The sequence below is a fragment of the Hyaena hyaena genome, unplaced genomic scaffold (genome assembly GCF_003009895.1).
Source record: "Hyaena hyaena isolate Hyena2069 unplaced genomic scaffold, ASM300989v1 scaffold_4, whole genome shotgun sequence".
NCBI lineage: Eukaryota > Metazoa > Chordata > Mammalia > Carnivora > Hyaenidae > Hyaena > Hyaena hyaena.
The window spans coordinates 6,108,063-6,125,506 of NW_024080636.1; the positions used below are offsets into that span (position 1 = coordinate 6,108,063).

At 53.6% G+C, this 17,444-nt stretch overlaps 1 protein-coding gene across 1 annotated transcript in view; it reads right to left on the reverse strand.

Moving 5' to 3' along the window:
• CELSR1 (cadherin EGF LAG seven-pass G-type receptor 1) overlaps positions 1 to 17,444 on the reverse strand; it is a 134,352-nt gene that overhangs the window by 47,392 nt on the left and 69,516 nt on the right. The window contains exons 3-5 of the mRNA XM_039237380.1: positions 15,146 to 15,368; positions 10,104 to 10,219; positions 9,630 to 9,718 (exon numbers count right to left, since the gene is read on the reverse strand). Coding sequence (XP_039093311.1) covers positions 9,630 to 9,718; positions 10,104 to 10,219; positions 15,146 to 15,368 — 428 coding nt within the window. The remainder of the gene's footprint in view (positions 1 to 9,629; positions 9,719 to 10,103; positions 10,220 to 15,145; positions 15,369 to 17,444) is intronic.

Consider the following 17,444-nt stretch of genomic DNA (forward strand, 5'->3'; position numbering starts at 1 on the left):
TCTCTCTCTCTCCAAAATAGACGTTAAAAAAAAGGTTTTCAACAAAGGTCTGAACGTGCCACTCACCTTGAGTTTCTTTAAAAAAAAAATCATACAGTTTTCTTTAAAAAAAACTGGAGTGTTTCTAACTCCAGCTGACGTACAACTGTGGCCACAGAGAGGAGAGGAACCCAGAGGGCTTCTGACAGACGCACAACTCACCGGAGCCGAGGGCTGCGAGGTGGCCTGTGTGCTCGGTTCTGTACACAGGTCAGCATCTCCTGAGCCCCTGCATCTCCAAGGAGATGACTTCTGTTCTGGAGAAGATCCATGGGGCTCGGCGCCAGCTGCTCCCCAGCCCAACCCTTCTCCAGACAAAAGCTCCAGGGTCCGTGAGGGGCCAGGGGCCTCCGCTGCTGCCTGCCGGTGGGGGGCAGGATCCCCCCCCCGCCCGCCAGCAGGCTCCCCAGGCTTTCCAGGAGGCCAGGGAGATCATGCAGATTTGCTCAGACAGGGTCTTTTCTCCAATGACAAAAGGACTCAAAACTGGGGTTCCCTGACTTTAAACAGCACTTTCCTGAAAACCGGGGTAACGTTCCTTCTCTTGGGGGCTTTGCTCCACACAAACCGGGGGGGCTCTCAGGCACTGAATGAGAAGCTCGCATCTCCCTGCATGTGGGATCTACACACCTGGGTCCTCGGGCCTGCACACCGGCACAGGGACCTGGCGCCCAGGAGGGGGTCCTAGGGCCACAGAGGTGTGCTCTGCGCTCAACCCACTCCTGACAGAAGAGAAAGGACAGACAGCTCCTGGCAACAACCGGGTCACTTGGTATGCGAGGACTCACAGGCCACAGGTCACCTTTTCAAAAAGCCACCTCAGACAAAGGGAGGAGGGCTTGCAGGAGATGTGCCCACTCGCACACACACATACACACGCGCGCGCGTGCGCACACTCCTGCAAAGCCCCACCTGCTCCTGCTACAACCCTGACAGGGCCCCCTGAGTTCCCAGAGTCTAGACACCAGCACAGAGACCCCACAAGCCCTTGTCTTCTCCAGGCCACCCAAGATCCCCTGCTAGCATAGCCCTTGGTTCCAAACTCTAGAAAGCAGAGCCCACAGGTGAGTGAGAGCTGCTGGACCCCAGCTCTGGCCCTCCTGGCCTCACTCTGCCTTGGCTTCCTCCTCCTTCAAGGGTGGACGTGAGGACCCTAGTCAGTAAACGTCCTTGCCCCGGGGGTGGGAGCCGAGGGAAGGAAAGGCGGCAAGCCTGGGAGGCGTGCCCAGGAAGGCTGGAGGCCGGAGGCAGGTGCAGGGCAGTGACTGCCACCAGACCAGGAGCCGGGGCCAGAGGCAACTGCACACAGGCCAAGGACACAACAGCCCGGACGGGGCTGTGCGTGTCTCGGGGGAATGGGTATGTTTCCATAGCGGGTGTGTGTCTGCCATCTGATGAGGCGATGTTTTGGAGAGGAAGCAGGCGACTGTCAGCCGCTGGGCCGCCCACAGGCCGGGACCCTCACCACCCCCAGGGACTGCTGGCTCGGGCCCTCCCAGAGGCCGCTCGTTAGGCTGTTCTCTCTGCCCGCTGGGGTCCCGGGAGGCACCGACCCTTCCAGGCACAGACGAAGGACAATGAGGTTACAGACCTGCCCTCCGACTGTATGGGTAAATGGAATGCGCCCGTTATGTGAGCATATTCGAGATCTATCGACTACTCACAGTGGAAAGGGGAGGGGGCAGACACAATGGAGGCCATTCTCGACCTGCGAAACTGTCTGCGGAAACGCAGCAGCAGAGAAACAAAAGCAGCCAAACTCCAGACCAGAGGCTTGGAATGAACAGGGTGACCCCACACAGCAGTAAACCGCAACCACGTGTCACTCTGCCGCTCTATCAGCGGGAGAAGCAAAGCCAGTGGGACACCCCCCGCCCCCCCACTGCAGAGGCTGTGGCAACAGCTCACCCACCTGGCCTTTGTCCTTTCCTGCCTTGATGTCCTCGGCAAAAGCTTTCCTAAACATGTAAAAGTTTGGCTCCTTTGTCTTGTACATTCTTTAAATCAAATAATTTTTTTAAGCAGAAAGTTTAAAGAAAACAAAATTCGTTCATAGTCCCAACACCCATCACTCCTGCTGTTCTCTTTAGAACACGTAAAACACTGGGGTGTCTGGGGGCTCCGTCGGTTACATGTCCGACTTTGGCTCAGGCCATGATCTCACGGTTGCTGAGTTCAAGCCCAACATCAGACTCTCTGCTGACAGCTCGGAGCCTGGAGCCTGCTTCAGATTCTGTGTCTCCCTCCCTCTCTCAGCCCCTCGCCTGCTCCTTGTCTAAGATAAATAATAAAAACAAAAAAAATTTTAGAACACGTAAAACACAAAAAAAATCACAGAAAGGTACAAAATGAACCCGAAAGACATCTTTTTCATCGTTTTTCTCCCCAAAGTAGTCCACCACATGGCAGACTGTTTACAGAAAGAGCCACAACCAATGCCTCTGTCACAGAGTCACAAGGAATAATAAATATCTGATGTTTTAAGACCCCACACTTCAGGGTGGTTTATGACCTAGCATGAGTTTTCGGATACATGCTGTTGACAGATTAGCGGGGGTCCCCTTCAGAAAAGAGTACACATATGCCAGCATTTATTTATTTTTCAAAGTTCTTTAAAAATTTATTTTTAAAATTGCTTTAAAATGTTTCTTCATTTTTGAGAGACAAAGAGAGAGCACAAGCAGGGGAGGGGCAGAGAGAGAGGGAGACACCAAATCCCAAGCAGGCTCCAGGCTCTGAGCTGTCAGCACAGAGCCCGACGGGCTCAAGCCCAGAACCATGAGATCACCACCCAAGCCAAAGTCAAACGCTTAACTGACTGAGCAACCCAGGTGTCCCTAAAGGTTTTTTAAGTAATCTCTACATCCAACATAGGGCTTGAACTCAAAACCCCAAGATTAAGAGATGCATGCTCCACCAGCTGAGCCAGCCAGGTGCCCCATATCTTTCAAAGTTCTTTGAGATAACTTTAGACATGCCTGTAACTGCGAAAAATAATGAGATCTGATGTGCGCTTCACCCAGGTCCCACCAACGGTAAACATCCTCCAAAACGGTAGAAGACTATCGCAGCCCAGTGTGGACGCTGAAACGGCAGGACGGAGAATGTTCCATCACCACTAGGACCCCGCCTGAGGACTTCCACAGCCACACCTATGTCTCTCCTGCCCCCATCTCAACCCCGGAAAACAACTACTCTCTTCTCCAATTCTGTTGTTTGTTATTTCAGGAATGTTTTATAAATGGAATCATGCAGCACCTAAGCTCGGGAGGCTGGCTTTTGTCACTCAGAATGCATCTTTGCTGCAAGTACCGTGAGTCACAGCCCAGCTTCCATGGAAGGGACACACCATGGAGTCTAGTCTGTGACTGCTGTGAACATGCTGTACAGACTTCTGTGGGGACATGAGCTGCACGCGGTCACGAGATACATCAGCCTCTGGTTTTCTTCTTCTGTCTTCATCTGGTGTTCCCATCAGGGTACTGCTACCGTCCGAGCACCCGGGAAGCATCCCCTCCTCTTCTATTTTTCTGGAAGGGACTGTACAGAATTGGTGTCATTCTTTAAACATTTGGTAGAACTCTCCAGTGAAACCATCTAGGCTGAGAGGGTTCATTTTGGAGAGTGTTTAAATGACAAATTCTAGGAGAGCCTGGATGCTTAGTCAGTTGAGGGTCTGACTTTGGCTCAGGTTATGATCTTGTGGTTTGTGAGTTCAAGCCATGTGCTGACAGCTCAGAGCCTGGAGCCTGCTTCGGATCCTGTGTCTCCCTCTCTCTGCCCCTCCCCTGCCCTTACTCTGTCTCTCTAAAATGAGTCAAATATTAAAAAAAAAAAATTTTTTTTTAATAAATAGCAAAGTCATTTCCTGAATAGCAAGGTGGTCAAATTCTTTATTTCCTACAGGGTCATGGTTCCTTGCATTTTTGAGAAATTGGACTGTTTTGTCTGGGTCCTAAATGCACATATATAGGGTTGCGTGTGGAATTCCCCCACTAACCACTGGTGTCTGCAGGGTCTGTAATGATGTCCCGTTTTCTTCCTGACACTGGGAATCCTGTTGTCTCTCTTCTCTCATCAGTGTGGCTAGAAGCTGATCACTGTTATTGATCTTTCCAAAGCTCTTTGTTTCATCAGTTTTCTTTACTGTTTTTATTTTCAACTTTTCTGATTCCTGCTCTTAATTATTATTTCCTTCCATCTGCTTGCCTGCTTTCAGTTTCTTTTGCCAACTAATACGTGTGGAGAGCTTGACAGAACACAGTTGACATTCAGCACAGTGGCACCTGACAGAAGTGTGACCACTGGGCATGCTCAGACCAGCAGGTGAAATATAAAAATATATGAGAGGTGGGGTAGAAAATAAAGCAAACATGGAAAAATATCAACAATTGGGGAATCTAGTCAAAGGGAATAGGAGTTCTTATTTTAACGGTGATTCTTCCAAAAGTTTGCAATTTGAGATTAAAAAGTGTGCAGTCTACAACTTGGTCTTCAGTGTTTGTTACTAGAGATTCTTGAGGTGGAAGCTTACATTATGGATTTGAGACTTTCTTTCTGATAGTATTTTTTTAGTGCTATGAATTTTCCTCATGGCACTGCTTTAGGTGCATCCCACATATTTTGGTATTTTGTATTTTCATTGCCTTCATATTTGCAAAAAATTTTATAACAAACTTCTTTCATTTTTTCCTTCCTCTACTTTCTGAATAATTTGATACATTAGCCAGATCTCAGTTAAGGTGCCTTGTTCCTGGCACCTGTTGGAGTCCGTAGTAGAGTCAGGCCCAGGGAGGGAGCAGCTTGCAAGGTGTGTGGCCTAATTGGCCGGCACACTGTTTAAGTAACAGTGGAATGAGAAAATAAATAGCCAGATTGAGGACAATGGGAACAGGTTTCTCACTGAGAGAAGAGGGTTACAAACATGAGAAAAGAAAACACTAGGAGGAGTCCATGTTGGATGGAATTGGAGGCTTTCAATGAGTAGAGAGGAAACAAATGTGAACTTCAGTGTGTGCATATAAGTCTGTACACACACACCTACACACACATACATATCCTAGCTCTGTCCAGTAAGAGATGGAGAGTGAGACACCTCGGCAGCACCAAGCAAACCTGGTACCTGAATCTTGGTTTCTAAATGCCATTCGTTGCAAAAAGAATCCAGAGTTCTGAGGATAAATGGCTGATTCCAGGGCTGGGGTAGAAGAAGGACAAAATAACCCTGGAATGTCTTTTTGTGCCAACAAGCAAAGGGGCACTAATAAAAATGATGAGTGGCGCCAAAAGGCCGGTGTTAGAAATAAGTGGCACTTACACCTGTGTCCCTTTCACCAAATCTGAGACATGGGCCTAGCGGGAAATAATCTGATCATCGAATTAATGAAAATAGATTACGGTCCATTGAATAAGACAGGAATTCGTGAAACCATACCCACGTAAGTAAATAGAAAGAAGAGAGGACTCCTTCTTACAGCAGAAAGACAACTTAAAACATTTGGAAAGCTAGACGGAACTAGAACACATCCGACAGCACAGTGGCACCTGACACAGGTGTGACCATCGAGGGTTTCCTGGAACAGTGAAGCCCTTGGGTTTTCAGGAACAGTGAAGCAAAGGGAGACCCCCTTGCCCCCAGGATACAGCATGTGGGGTCATTCCTCTGCACTGCCAGGTACATCACCCACTTCCTTCAAGACAACTGAAAGTCTATGTGTGGCCAGGACCCAACAGGTTATGAGTGACCTGAAGAAACACAGGATCTTAAAATGCGGCCGGGCAGAGCAGTTCATAATGACGCCTGCACCCAGCTGCCCCTTTCCCAAGGTCCTGGAAAGCTCAAGCATTTGGATGCTCCGCCCAATTAGGAGAGGATGCTGGGGTGGGGTGGGTGGTTTCCATTCAACTTGAGCTCTCCACTCTTTATGAAAATACTTTCCGCAATTACTAAAGGCAGCCCACATCTCAGAATGGCCCCGTGCCAGAACCAGCCAAGCCTACCCAGGACCATGCAGCCAGCCCAGCCACAAGGGCCTCCACCACCCTGTCCAAGTGGGAATGGCCAGCCAGTGCCCGGCCAGCCAGTCCCCTTCTGAGGTACCTCTGGGGACACCTGACAATGAATGGAAACAATTCTGGTTGTCCCAACCAGGGGTGGGGGGCGGGCTGGAACCTAATGGACAGAAGCCAGGGAGGGACCCTGTTCAATACCCTTCAGGGCACAGAACAGGCTCCTGTAACAAAGAATCAGCCACTAACGACAGGTGTCAATAGTGCTAAGGTACAGACACCTGTGTAACACACCTCACGTCCTTCTAAACCCCTTCTTCATCCTACATCAAAACCCCCAGCCAATCTGGCCCTGTCTGACATTCCACTTTCACCACCCACTCGCTCTCCGAGCCCTATGCCCTGAACAGGCCACACTGCCTGATGTGCCCCAGGAGCATCTCCCTGGCACGTGTGTGTCTGCCCAGTGGTCAGGAGGTCACCCTGCAGACTCCTGGTGGGCACAGCTGGCTTGGACAGACACTCTCGGATGCCACAGTCAAGGCGCACACGGGCTATCCTGGTTTCCCCAGGACCATACTAAACATCTCGTTGACAGGTGTCTACGCCCCCGGCCCCGAGCTGAGAGATGCTGTGACAAGGCGAGGGGCTTCGATGGGACCCCCTCAGACACCCAGCATGAGAACAGGGCCAGGCACACGGCAGGTGCTCAGCGACTGAGTGACCCCCTTTCACGGAGTCCTCTGCACAAATAGTGAAGAGACGAGACGCCCACATGAGAGCTGCTTCCACAAGGAGCGTGCTTCTCCCCGCCCTCCCCCCATCCCCATGGCCAACCTGCAACCAAACCCAAGTTCCATGTGGAAAAGGCATCATTTTCAAAAGTTTACACAAAACTTTTACCATCAGTGCACTCACTCTTCTGAGAGTTGGTGGTGCAAACATTTATCCTCCAAAACGGCCTTAGAGAAAATGCACATCTGCAACAGAGTCACAAATAGTCCAGAACGGCCCCAAACCTCCGCAGGGGGGTGTGCGAGGGGCTCTGCCAGGCTTCACCAAGTTCAACATGTTTGTGTAAAGAGCCTGCTTTGAAAATACCTTCCCAGAAAAAAGTCCAGTGCACCTTTTGTGGAAGGCGAATTACAGACCTTCTCGTCTACAAGGTCATCAAGCAGAGAGAAAGTAAACGGACTGCCTGCTCTCTATGTGGGAGGCCGGCCTGTACAGAACTTATCCAGGGAGTGCTGTGTCTGGCTTCTGGCTGGCTCTGGCCAATGGGAGCCCAGCAGGAGATCAGAGGGAGGGAAGGGCGAGCCGTCGGGAGAGCCCCCGCTGAAGGTCACTGCTCCACATAAGTGGCTTCTCTCCATGACCCTGTCTTTCTGGGCTCTGCCCTCCCCTTGTTCCTCCAGGCCTGAGGGCAGCCACAGCCCCAGCCCTGCGGTGGCCACCAGTCCCGGGTCCCACACTGGCCCCTGTAGATGCCCCACACCCTATTTTAGGAATGAACTCTGCTGGAACCATCCTGTTTGAGGATTCCCTGTTTCCTGCCTGATAAAAACAGCCCAGGTGGATTCCCAGCACCCCCCCCCACCCCCAGCAGACTTATGGAGGGTCCATGGGGATCTGGGGGTTCCCATGCAGGAAATGCAGAGCAGGCCACGCCTGGGAGAAACAGGAGTTCAGGGAGGGCATGTGAGCCGAACTGGGCAGCAGGAGAGCAAGGGGCGGGATGCAGGAGGGGGCCTCTGACTCCCCACCATTCTACCCTCGGCTGCCCTGAATTATTCAGATACATTGGCTTGTAAATGGAGCGCAGGTGAGGGGCCATGGCTGAGCTGCCGCTGTAGCTCTAGGAATTTCTGCCTGGGCAGATGAGGCCACCCTGGGGACCGCGGTCGGCCAGAACCACGAAACAAGAGGCCAGAGCACATAGCAACCGGCCCTTAGGGACATTTTCACCTCTCACCCCAGGGGCATCCTGCCTTGGGGCTGGCAGCCCCCCGGCCCCTGCAAACGTGCCTGCAACCTGCCACTCGTAAGATCAGATGTCACTGCATCTGGAGAAGGGCCTCAGGCAGGGACACAAGAAATACACCCCCCAAGACAGACGCGTGTAATCTCCGTGAACGCTTCCCAACTGTGTGATCCACAAGCCCCACGACGGAGGCCGTCAGAGTGAAGTGAAAAGTGCTCGGTATCCTCCATCAAATAACCTTGGGCAAGAGAGGAAATAGCTGAGCTCGGGAAAGGAAAGACTTAATCCTTAGGCTGCTGAAAGGCCAGCCTTGGGAAGGGGCGGGTTGCCAGGGATCCACCTCAAGGGTGTCCTCAGGGGAGGCTCCTTCTTCTGGGATGTTCCGGGATTGCTCTGCAGGGGGCGTTTACCGGCTGCCAGTAGGCAGGACCCTGCCAGGGTCCTCCCCATGTGCAAGTGGTGGCCAAGGACGGCGTGAGAGGACTGCAGCCATGTCAGGGGTCCTGACCCTGCCCAACTGTGACACCATTGCTAGGCCATCAGCAGATTCCAGAACACACTACGTGCAGGCAGTCAGATGGGGAGGCCATGACTGGCAGAACCCAGCAGCCAAAAGCCATCAGTCTTGTCTGGGGGCGGGAGGTGGCAGGGGGGTCCCCACACAAGCAGGAAGGAAAAGGCATCAGATTTGTGCTCTTTGCTTCCCTGACAAAGCATGGGCTTGGGGGGAGGCCCCTCGGCCCAGTCTGACTGGCTTGCACCCTCAGCTGGTGCCCAGCCCCTGTGATCGCTGCCCAGAGTACAGGAACAGAGAAACCAGGGAGCATGTCTCTGTCCATCTGTCTGTCCTGCTGGCGGGATCAGATTTGGGTGGAAAGGACAGTCCCTGGGCTCTGAGGACTGTGCCCCAGATACGGGGACACAAAGGCACACAGGGCACAGCCCCGTCCTCGGGGCTCCTGGCCCTACAGGACACAGGGGCACATGTCTCCTTACTCTGCCTAGGAGAGCACTGCTGTCTCTCGCCTACACACCAGGGAGAGGGGGCACCCTGGAGTTTCCCAGGAAAGAGAAAAGGGGTTTGCAGAAACCACAGGGATGGAAAGTGGGGCAATTCTGATGAAAACACTTAACAAACTCTTTGCTTATAAGCCAGTAAAGAGCAAAAGAAAACGAAACCAAAGCTGCCCACACCTTCGCAGCATTTCCTCCAAGACCTTCCTGATGCTCGGGGAACATCCAGGTATGAGCAGAGACAATCCTGGCTTTGGAGCTGGGCTGGAATGGCCTGGAATTTTAGCCACCAGAGTCACTGGTAATGACTCAAGTCAAGGAAGTCAAGGAAGTCAAGTCAACGAATAAACTCCTTCCATGCCTTCCTCCTCTGCAGGTGACTTCTGGGATCCCTGAGTCTCCCCCACCCCAGCACAGGGCCTGGGGACGTTTACACAGACCCTCAATAAACACTCATTTCCTAAAGATCTTTTTTGGCCAGCATATACTTTTAAATTTCAGAGAGTAAATGACTTCAGACAGAAGAGTTGCCGGGGCCCGACTGCCGGTCGCCCAGGGAAGTGGTGTGGGGGGCACCCCATCCTACCTTGTTGTAATACTGAACCTGCACCGAGTGCCAGCGCCCGTCACTCACGCCCCCGGGGACCTGTGGGGTCACTGTTGTGGTAGCCTCACCTGCAGGTGGGGGAGTCCAGAGAGAACATAGGTTAGCGGGACACTGATGAGACAGCCTGGATCAGCATTCTCTTCCAACAACACAGGTAACGTGCGTCATGGTTTTTTAAAGAGTTTTAATGTACAGATCAGATGCTCAATAATTTCCCAGTGTTTGGAAACCAGAGCTGTGCCGTCTGTCTTTTCAGCATAAGTAACACCGCAATGAACACCTCCGTGCGTTCTGGATTCCCCCCCACAGGACAGATCCCTGAGATCCCTCACAGAATCAGGCAACAGGCAGGGGAGCACATTTCAAGGTGCTACAAAGGACAAGGGTGGTTTCAGTGACAGAGGGCCCGTGAGGGGCTCAGAGAGCGGCCCCTTCCTAGGGAGGGGGCCTCACCTGCTGAGAAGGTGAGCTGCACCTGTTCGCCCACAATCTCCAGGGCGATGAAGTCATGCTTCTCGTTAAAGCGGCCGTTATACAGCAGCAGGGCGTTCCTCTCTTGGGTGGCAAACCTGTGGGGCCAAGCAGAAGGACGTCACGGGCGAATGACCCTGGCAGAGGGGCTGCAGACGGCGGGGAAGTAGGGGGTGGGGGCGGGGAACGACGTGGTGCACCCAGCCGGCACAGGGCGAGAGCGTGGGGCCGGACTCAGGAAAGACTCTGGTCCCGGGAATTCATTTTTCTCATCAAGAGTTGGTGGCCCATAAAACCTGCTTGGCAATGTTCTTTTCTGGAAACAGCAAAGTAGAGGCCACAGAGGAACCTGGTTTCCACAGCCCAGAGGATAGGAAAAGAGGACATCGGAATGATATCCGAGAAGGACGACACAGCCACTGCACTGGTTACAGATGTGTGAGCAGAAACACGTGCGTTCTGCTGCTGGAAATGTCCCGGGTGTGTTCCCTAGGACAGAGGGACGCGGTACCTGCCCAGGCAGGGAGGCTGGCGGTGATGCCTGCCTCGGGGCCTCTGTCTCTAGTCTCCACCACACAACTTCCCTGTGCTCCCGAACACTGACACCCTCCCTGCCCCAGGGCTTTTGCATTTGCTGCTCCTGCTTCCAGGAACAACCTTCCCTGGCTCCACAGATCTCCCAGGAGACATTCTGACTGTACTTTCCACAAACTCATTCTATCTACAATGTGCCCCCCTCCCCTGATCAAATCTATCACATCACTTAGTCTATTTCTGAAATTACCTGTTTATTTATTTATGTGTAAGAGCCTATGATCTTTAAGGGGAGGAACTAACTCTCATTCACTACTGCCTCCTGGAGCCCCAAACAGGGTTTGGTCCACATAAGTGCTTAATAACGATGTGCTAATAAACAAACGAATGGATGAAAGCATGACTGGAAATCAAAGGAATGAAACTGAAGAGATCTGTCCAACTTCAGGCATTTAAAGAGTTAGAAACCACTTGTTTTGGGGCACCTGGGTGGCTCAGTTGGTTAAGCATCTGACCCTTGGTTTTGGTTCAAGTCATGATCTCATGGCCTCATGGGTTCGAGCCCCACATCGGGCTCGGCACTGAAGTGTAGGGCCTGCTTGCGATTCTCTCTCCCCATCTCTCCCTGCCCCTCCCCCACTTGCACGATCTCTGTCTCTCAAAATAAACTTTTAAAAAAAGAAAAAAAAAACCCACTTATTTCAACAACAGATAAACATTCTCAGAGACCTTTCACCCAACCCCGGGGTCCCAAGAAGGCCAGTTCGACCTGACCTGGGGCGCCTCCAGACACCCTGGTCACAGAGAACCTAGAATGTCTCCTGTAGGGACCTAGGAACTGTTTCCTGAGTGAGCTCGATGTCTGTCTCATCGGAGATTAAGTGGGGGCAATTTTCCTTTGATTCATGGTTGGATTATCTGGCTTCATGCAGCAAGAGTCTGTAGAAACCTGCCTCAGGCCTCTGACCTCAGCCTTTCCTTTGAGTTCCTTAAAACAAACAGTCCCCGTCCACACCTTGAACCCCTCTGTTTAGAATGTGCAACAAGATCTGATGATGACACACTCTGCAAAGAATCGGCCCTCCCCCACAGTGAAGGGGGTGCCACGGGTCTGGGGGGAAGAGGTAGAAGAAGGGCACAAATAACAGTCAAGACAAGAGAGCCTCTTGGTCACACCTAATTCTCGTCGGGCAGGCGGCTCTGCGTGAGTTTCTCCTTGGGCCAACGTGGGAGTCAGTACAGGGTGCTGGTGTCCAACAGTCCTGCATGCCCCCCGCTGCCCCGGGCAGACACCCAGAGGTCTCCCGCTGGACACAGAGCGCTAACAAGGGACCCAGGGCCAAGGGGAAGGTCTGGACAGGCCAAGACAGAGAGGAAAAACCAGAAACAGAAACAGACTTGGCGAGGGGCAGGGGAAGAAGCCAAGAACCTAGGATGGGGGCAAGGGTGGAGGAAGGCAGCCCAGGAGCCTGGCAAACAAGAGCGAGGAAGAGGAGAGGCAGCCGCAGAGGCAACTACCTGAAACAGAAGGTGCTGGCGGTGCCCTGGCCCCCTTTCCCATGGGACCCCTCCCCCAAAGCAAGCAGGGCCACCAGAGTGTAGCTGCTTTTCTGCTCAAGTTCTGGGACGACTTCTTATGATATTTTGCTTTTAAAATTATTCCCTTAAAAACTTCTCACTGATTCAGCAGTGCCCTGAGGCCCTGGCCGGGGTCACATGCACGGCAAACTGCCCACAAACTGTTGTCAAATGGAATCATCTAAAAATACTAAATCTGGGACACCTAGGTGGCTCAGTCGGGTAGCATCCGACTCCAGCTCAGGTCATGATCTCAGTCTGTGAGTTCAAGCCCCACATTGGGCTCTATGCTGACGGCTCAGAGCCTGGAGCTTGCTTCCGATTCGGTGTCTCCCTCTCTCCCCCCCTCCCCTGCTCATGTTCTCTCTCAAAAATAATAATTTTTTAAAAAACCATTAAAATTTTTTTTTAAATACTAAATCTGACAAGCTAGCAGGTATCACATTGCTTTACCCAAACATTTAATTAAATGCTTTATTTTTTAGCTGCTCTCTGAGTCTGGAGCCAACAGACTTCCTCTGTTGGTTTCCGGGCACGGGCACTTCTGGTCGGTCATCTTTCAGGTCAGCCTCCGAGGGGACCCCTTCCTGCAGCTTACTCACTGCCAGTGGTCGCAGCACAGCACGTGACTGCGGGCTGCCAGCAAGGCCCAAGGGGTGGTGGCTGAGGCTACACAGACACCAAAATCACACGCCTCCAACTAACACAGGTCATATAACAGAGGTAACATGCCAGAGATACAAAACGCCTCTAACGGGGAGGACAGACGTTTTAAACATCAAGCCACACAGGGCACACGGTAGCCGGGAATCCCATGGCAGAGTCCTGGTTTGGAGGACTGTGCCCATGTGCTGGGCCTTCTGGGTGCAGGTCTTGTGGGCAGAGAGCCGGGGTCCAGGGCCTGGGTCGGCGTTCAGGGCTGACGCCCCCTGCCTGTGCTGTGGCTGGGGGAAGAGGCGAGGATGGCACATACCCGCTGCCTGGGCACTTCCTCTGTGCCCCCAAGCCCTCATGGCACGCCCCAGGGAGGGACCCTCCTTGGCCTTTCTAAAGAATGTGGTGGAACCACGGACTGTGGGCCAAATAAAACAGGCAACAGCCTCAAAACTGTGAGCCTCTAAATGACCCAAGCCTCAAAATGGCCGTTCTGGCCTGGAAGGCCAAGTGGAGGCCCGTGTCCTGCCTCCCTGAGCACGGTGGTGATAGGCCTGACTCCCTGGGAGCTCAACACCAGGGAATGGCAGCCAGGGACTCCATGTGGTGATCCAAAGTCTCACAGAGAGTGTGTGCCCACCCTGGAGACTTCAGCACAATAAACAAATTGAAACCAGGACAAAAATCAGGATCAGGACGTTGGGCCGGAGTTCTGCCCTCCCCCCACCCCCTACCCAACAATGAGCTTGGGCGGAGGACCAGCATTGAGGCAGGAGATCTGAGCCACAGTGCAGAAAATCCACCAATAATTCGAGCCCCACGTTAGGAATTATGGACTTTACCCCAGGCAGTGGGCGGGCCCAGTGGGACTCAGGCTGACCCAGGCCACACTGACGAGTCCAGCACTGTCACACCAGGTCACCAGGGAGAAAGGACAAGGCCAAAGTGCTAGGGATGGGGAAGGGAGAAGTGGCTAGACAGGGGACAGGAGGATGAGGGGCTCACAGGACCCGACAGGGTGAGAGCAGGGGATAGAGGCCGAGGCGGCCATGAGGCTCTGGCGCCTCCAAAGAGAGAGGCTCCCAGCTGGGGAGGTCAGTGGGCCTGAACCACGTGTCCAGCACCCCTGCCCCACCGAGTTGGCTTTGTCGGGATCTCCATGTCATCGGGGGGCTTTTCTGTGGCACTAATTTCCAGAGTCCCTCCCACTGGACTTTAAAATCCCTAGGGATGCATCTAAAGTCTCTCTGACCCACCTGTTATCCAGAGCATCTCTTGCATTAACAGGTGCTCAACAAGGATGAGCTGCAGCAAACTGAGGGCACCAGCCCCAACCACACTCACCGCTGTGCACACACCGTGCGGCCCTCTAAATGGCTCAAGCCAGGAGGCTCCCGGCTCCTGCCCCCAGGCCCGTCCTGCCCCGTGTCTGCTGTGCTCACCATCCTTCCAAACTAGAGCTCTTTTCCCAAAGCCGCCAGCCCACACTCCTGGCTCTGCTGAGCTCGAGCTGCGGTGGTATATCCTGGCCACTTACTGCGAAGACCAGGCCTCACAGCCGACATCCCCCTGTGCGGCTCCCACCAGCGTCCCCCTAGGGCATGTTGGCTGCACTGCACCCTCGCCTAGCCAGGGGGCAGGACGCCCAGGAAGGAGCCCTTCGTAGGCAAAGGGCAGCTGGCAGAAGCAGGTAGAGGCCACACTCCCACCAGGAGGCGCCCTAAGGGCCCCAGACAGGGGCCCACATGACCAAACACAGAATACAACCCCCCCCCACCACCAGGTTAAACCTCACAGAAATCCTTAAAGTAGAAATGACAGCTTTTTCTACAAATTAAATCAAGCCTGAATTCTCCTGGAGAAACATATGCGGAAATAAAGCAGCAAGCAGAGCACACAGCCCCGCATCCTGGATGCAGGTGAGCAGGGCTGCAAGGGGATGGGCGGCTGCCCTCAGCTGCCCAGCGCTCGGACCCAAGCTGAGCCCGCCCGGCCTGCGGGCCCCTGTGCCCTCCACCTCTGGGCACCTGGGTGTCAGGGCCGCCAAGCATCATCGGCAAGTGAGCAGGGCCAGAAGGGCGAGGCCAGGCTTCCCGCCAGGCCCTGCCCTCTGCTGCCCGAGCCCAGAAACTCTGCATTTGTGAGCAAAGGGTCCCCCGCTCCCCAGCTCAGCAAGACGCCGCCTCACCCACACCAACCCGCAGAGATGGCCACTGAAGCACCAGGCGCTCGGGTGGGACACACAGGGCCACACTCACGTGAGGGACACGGTGAAGTGGAAGCGCTGTCTCAGGCCGCGGAAAGTGACGAAGGACCGGGGCGGGAAGCTCCTGGTGGTCACCTCGCAGTAGGGCCGCTCAAACTCGCCAGGCGGGCACACGCAGTGGAAGCCGCCGATGAGCAGGTTGACACATGTGCCCCCGTTCTTGCATACCCCGTTGGCACAGCGGCCAGAGCGCGTGTTCACCTCGCAGTGCTCTCCTGCAGGACGAGATGGGCAGGGAGAGGTTACCCTGCTGCCCCAGACTCTGGCCCCCTGGCTGTAAGCCTGGGCAGGGGTCTCGGGGCAGCACAGACGCCACAGCACCGGGGGCCTCGTGAGGACCACATCACGGTGATCCGTTCCCGGGGTGGTCCCAGGACAGTTCCCCAGAAACACCCCAGGGAGGCTCCTCCGCAGAGGTCCCAGCCCTGCCCCAGCCCTGCCCGGGTCCCGCACTCAGGGGACAGAGGAATGTGCAGGGGTGAACACCACACCGGCTGGCCTGGCTGGACCCTCTTTCCTGTAAGAATCATCCAGACATGATGAGAATAAGGGGGAGGGCCCAGGGCCCCTCCCACACCCGTGTCTGCTGTGGCGGCTGTGCAGTCAGAACAAAGGGGGAGACTGAGGTGCATGCGGGGAGCACACCGGGCCCAGGGCCACCGCCTCGGGAGGACTCCTGCCCCACACGACCCCTCGCACTGCCCCAAGAGCCTGGCCCACGTCGGACTGTGGCGTTTGGAATCCCACCTGGCCCACTTGCCAGCCTGGAGCTCGCCGAGGACATGTGCCACTATGCCATGTCCCACCATGGTGACAGCAGGGTTCCAGAAGCTTCGCCAGAGAGACTGCCTCTGCTCCAGAGACCTATCAGACTCTGTTGGCTGGGAGGGTCCCTGCACTCGCCAACTGGGGAACACGCTCTGGGAGGCTCAGGTGAATCCTAAGCTGCCTGCTGTGGCTGCCATGGCAGTTGGCAGCAGTCTGCCTGGATGACTGATGCTCGCTCCCAGGACTGGGGGGCGGCCTAGCCCCTGCCTCTGCCACACAGAGGGAAGCCGCCAGTGGCCCCCCAAGACCTGCAGACGGATAGGAAGTTCTAAAGAGCAGACACTCTCTAGCTCCCACCAACATTCTTTGCCAGTTACTGATTTTCATTTTATTCTATTTATTTTTTAAGTAGGCTCCATGTCCAGCACAGAGCCCACCATGGGGCTAGAACTCACAACCATCTGATCAAGACCTGAGCTGAAATCAAGAGTGGGATTGCTTAGACAACTGAGCCACCCAGACACCCCAACCAGTTAGATTTTAAATAAATGCCTTTTTAAAGAAATATTTATTTTTGAGGGAAAGAGATAAAGAGAGTGCATGCATGCAAGCAGGGGAGAGGCGGAAAGAGGAAAGAGGGAGAGGGAGAGAGAGCCCAAGCAGGCTCTACGCTATCAGTGCAGAGCCTGATGCAGGGTTCGAACTCACAAACCTCAAGATCATGACCTGGGCCAGTATCAAGAGTCAGATGCTTAAATGACTGAGCCACTCAGGTGCCCCTAAACGAACACCTATCAAAATGAAAGTATGACATCCACATCCGCTCCACCCCATCACTGTACAAAAACATATCATGGAGAGTAAAAGCCCTCAGCAGTCCCCTGCACGCCCCTCAGGAATGAATCACTTTCTTTGAAGACCTCTCCTGTCAGCACATCATTACCGGCTGCACAGAATTCCAGCAGAGGACCCATCAGAATCTAAGTCACTAATGCTCCTTACTTCATTATCGAGGAAATATACACAACTTAGAGCTTTTATTGCAGATCACTTTCAATATGCATCCATGCTGGCTTTTAAAATTTTGTTAATGTTTATTTATTTTTGATAGAGAGATAGAGTGCAAGTAAGGGAGGGACAGATAGAGGGGGAGACACAGAATCTGAAGTAAGCTCCAGGCTCTGAGCTGTCAGCACAGTGCCTGACATGGGGCTTGAACTCAGGAACTGTGAGATCATGACCTGAGCCAAAGACGCTTAACCGACTGAACCACCCAGGGACCCCCAGCATCTTTTCACATTTTATTGACAATATCCATTTGTTTTCCCTGGAGCCACCTGGTAATTCCTGTGCAGATTTTCCTAACACCTCCTCATAAATGAAGGAAATTAACTATTCTTTGTCACTTCTGTGGCCGCTCCCTCCTGGCTTGAGGTTTACATACTTGTACCCACCTAGAGATGTTGTATTTGTCCTATTCATCCATTTCCCCTTTCTGATGCCCGTGCTGTTAGATTAGTACA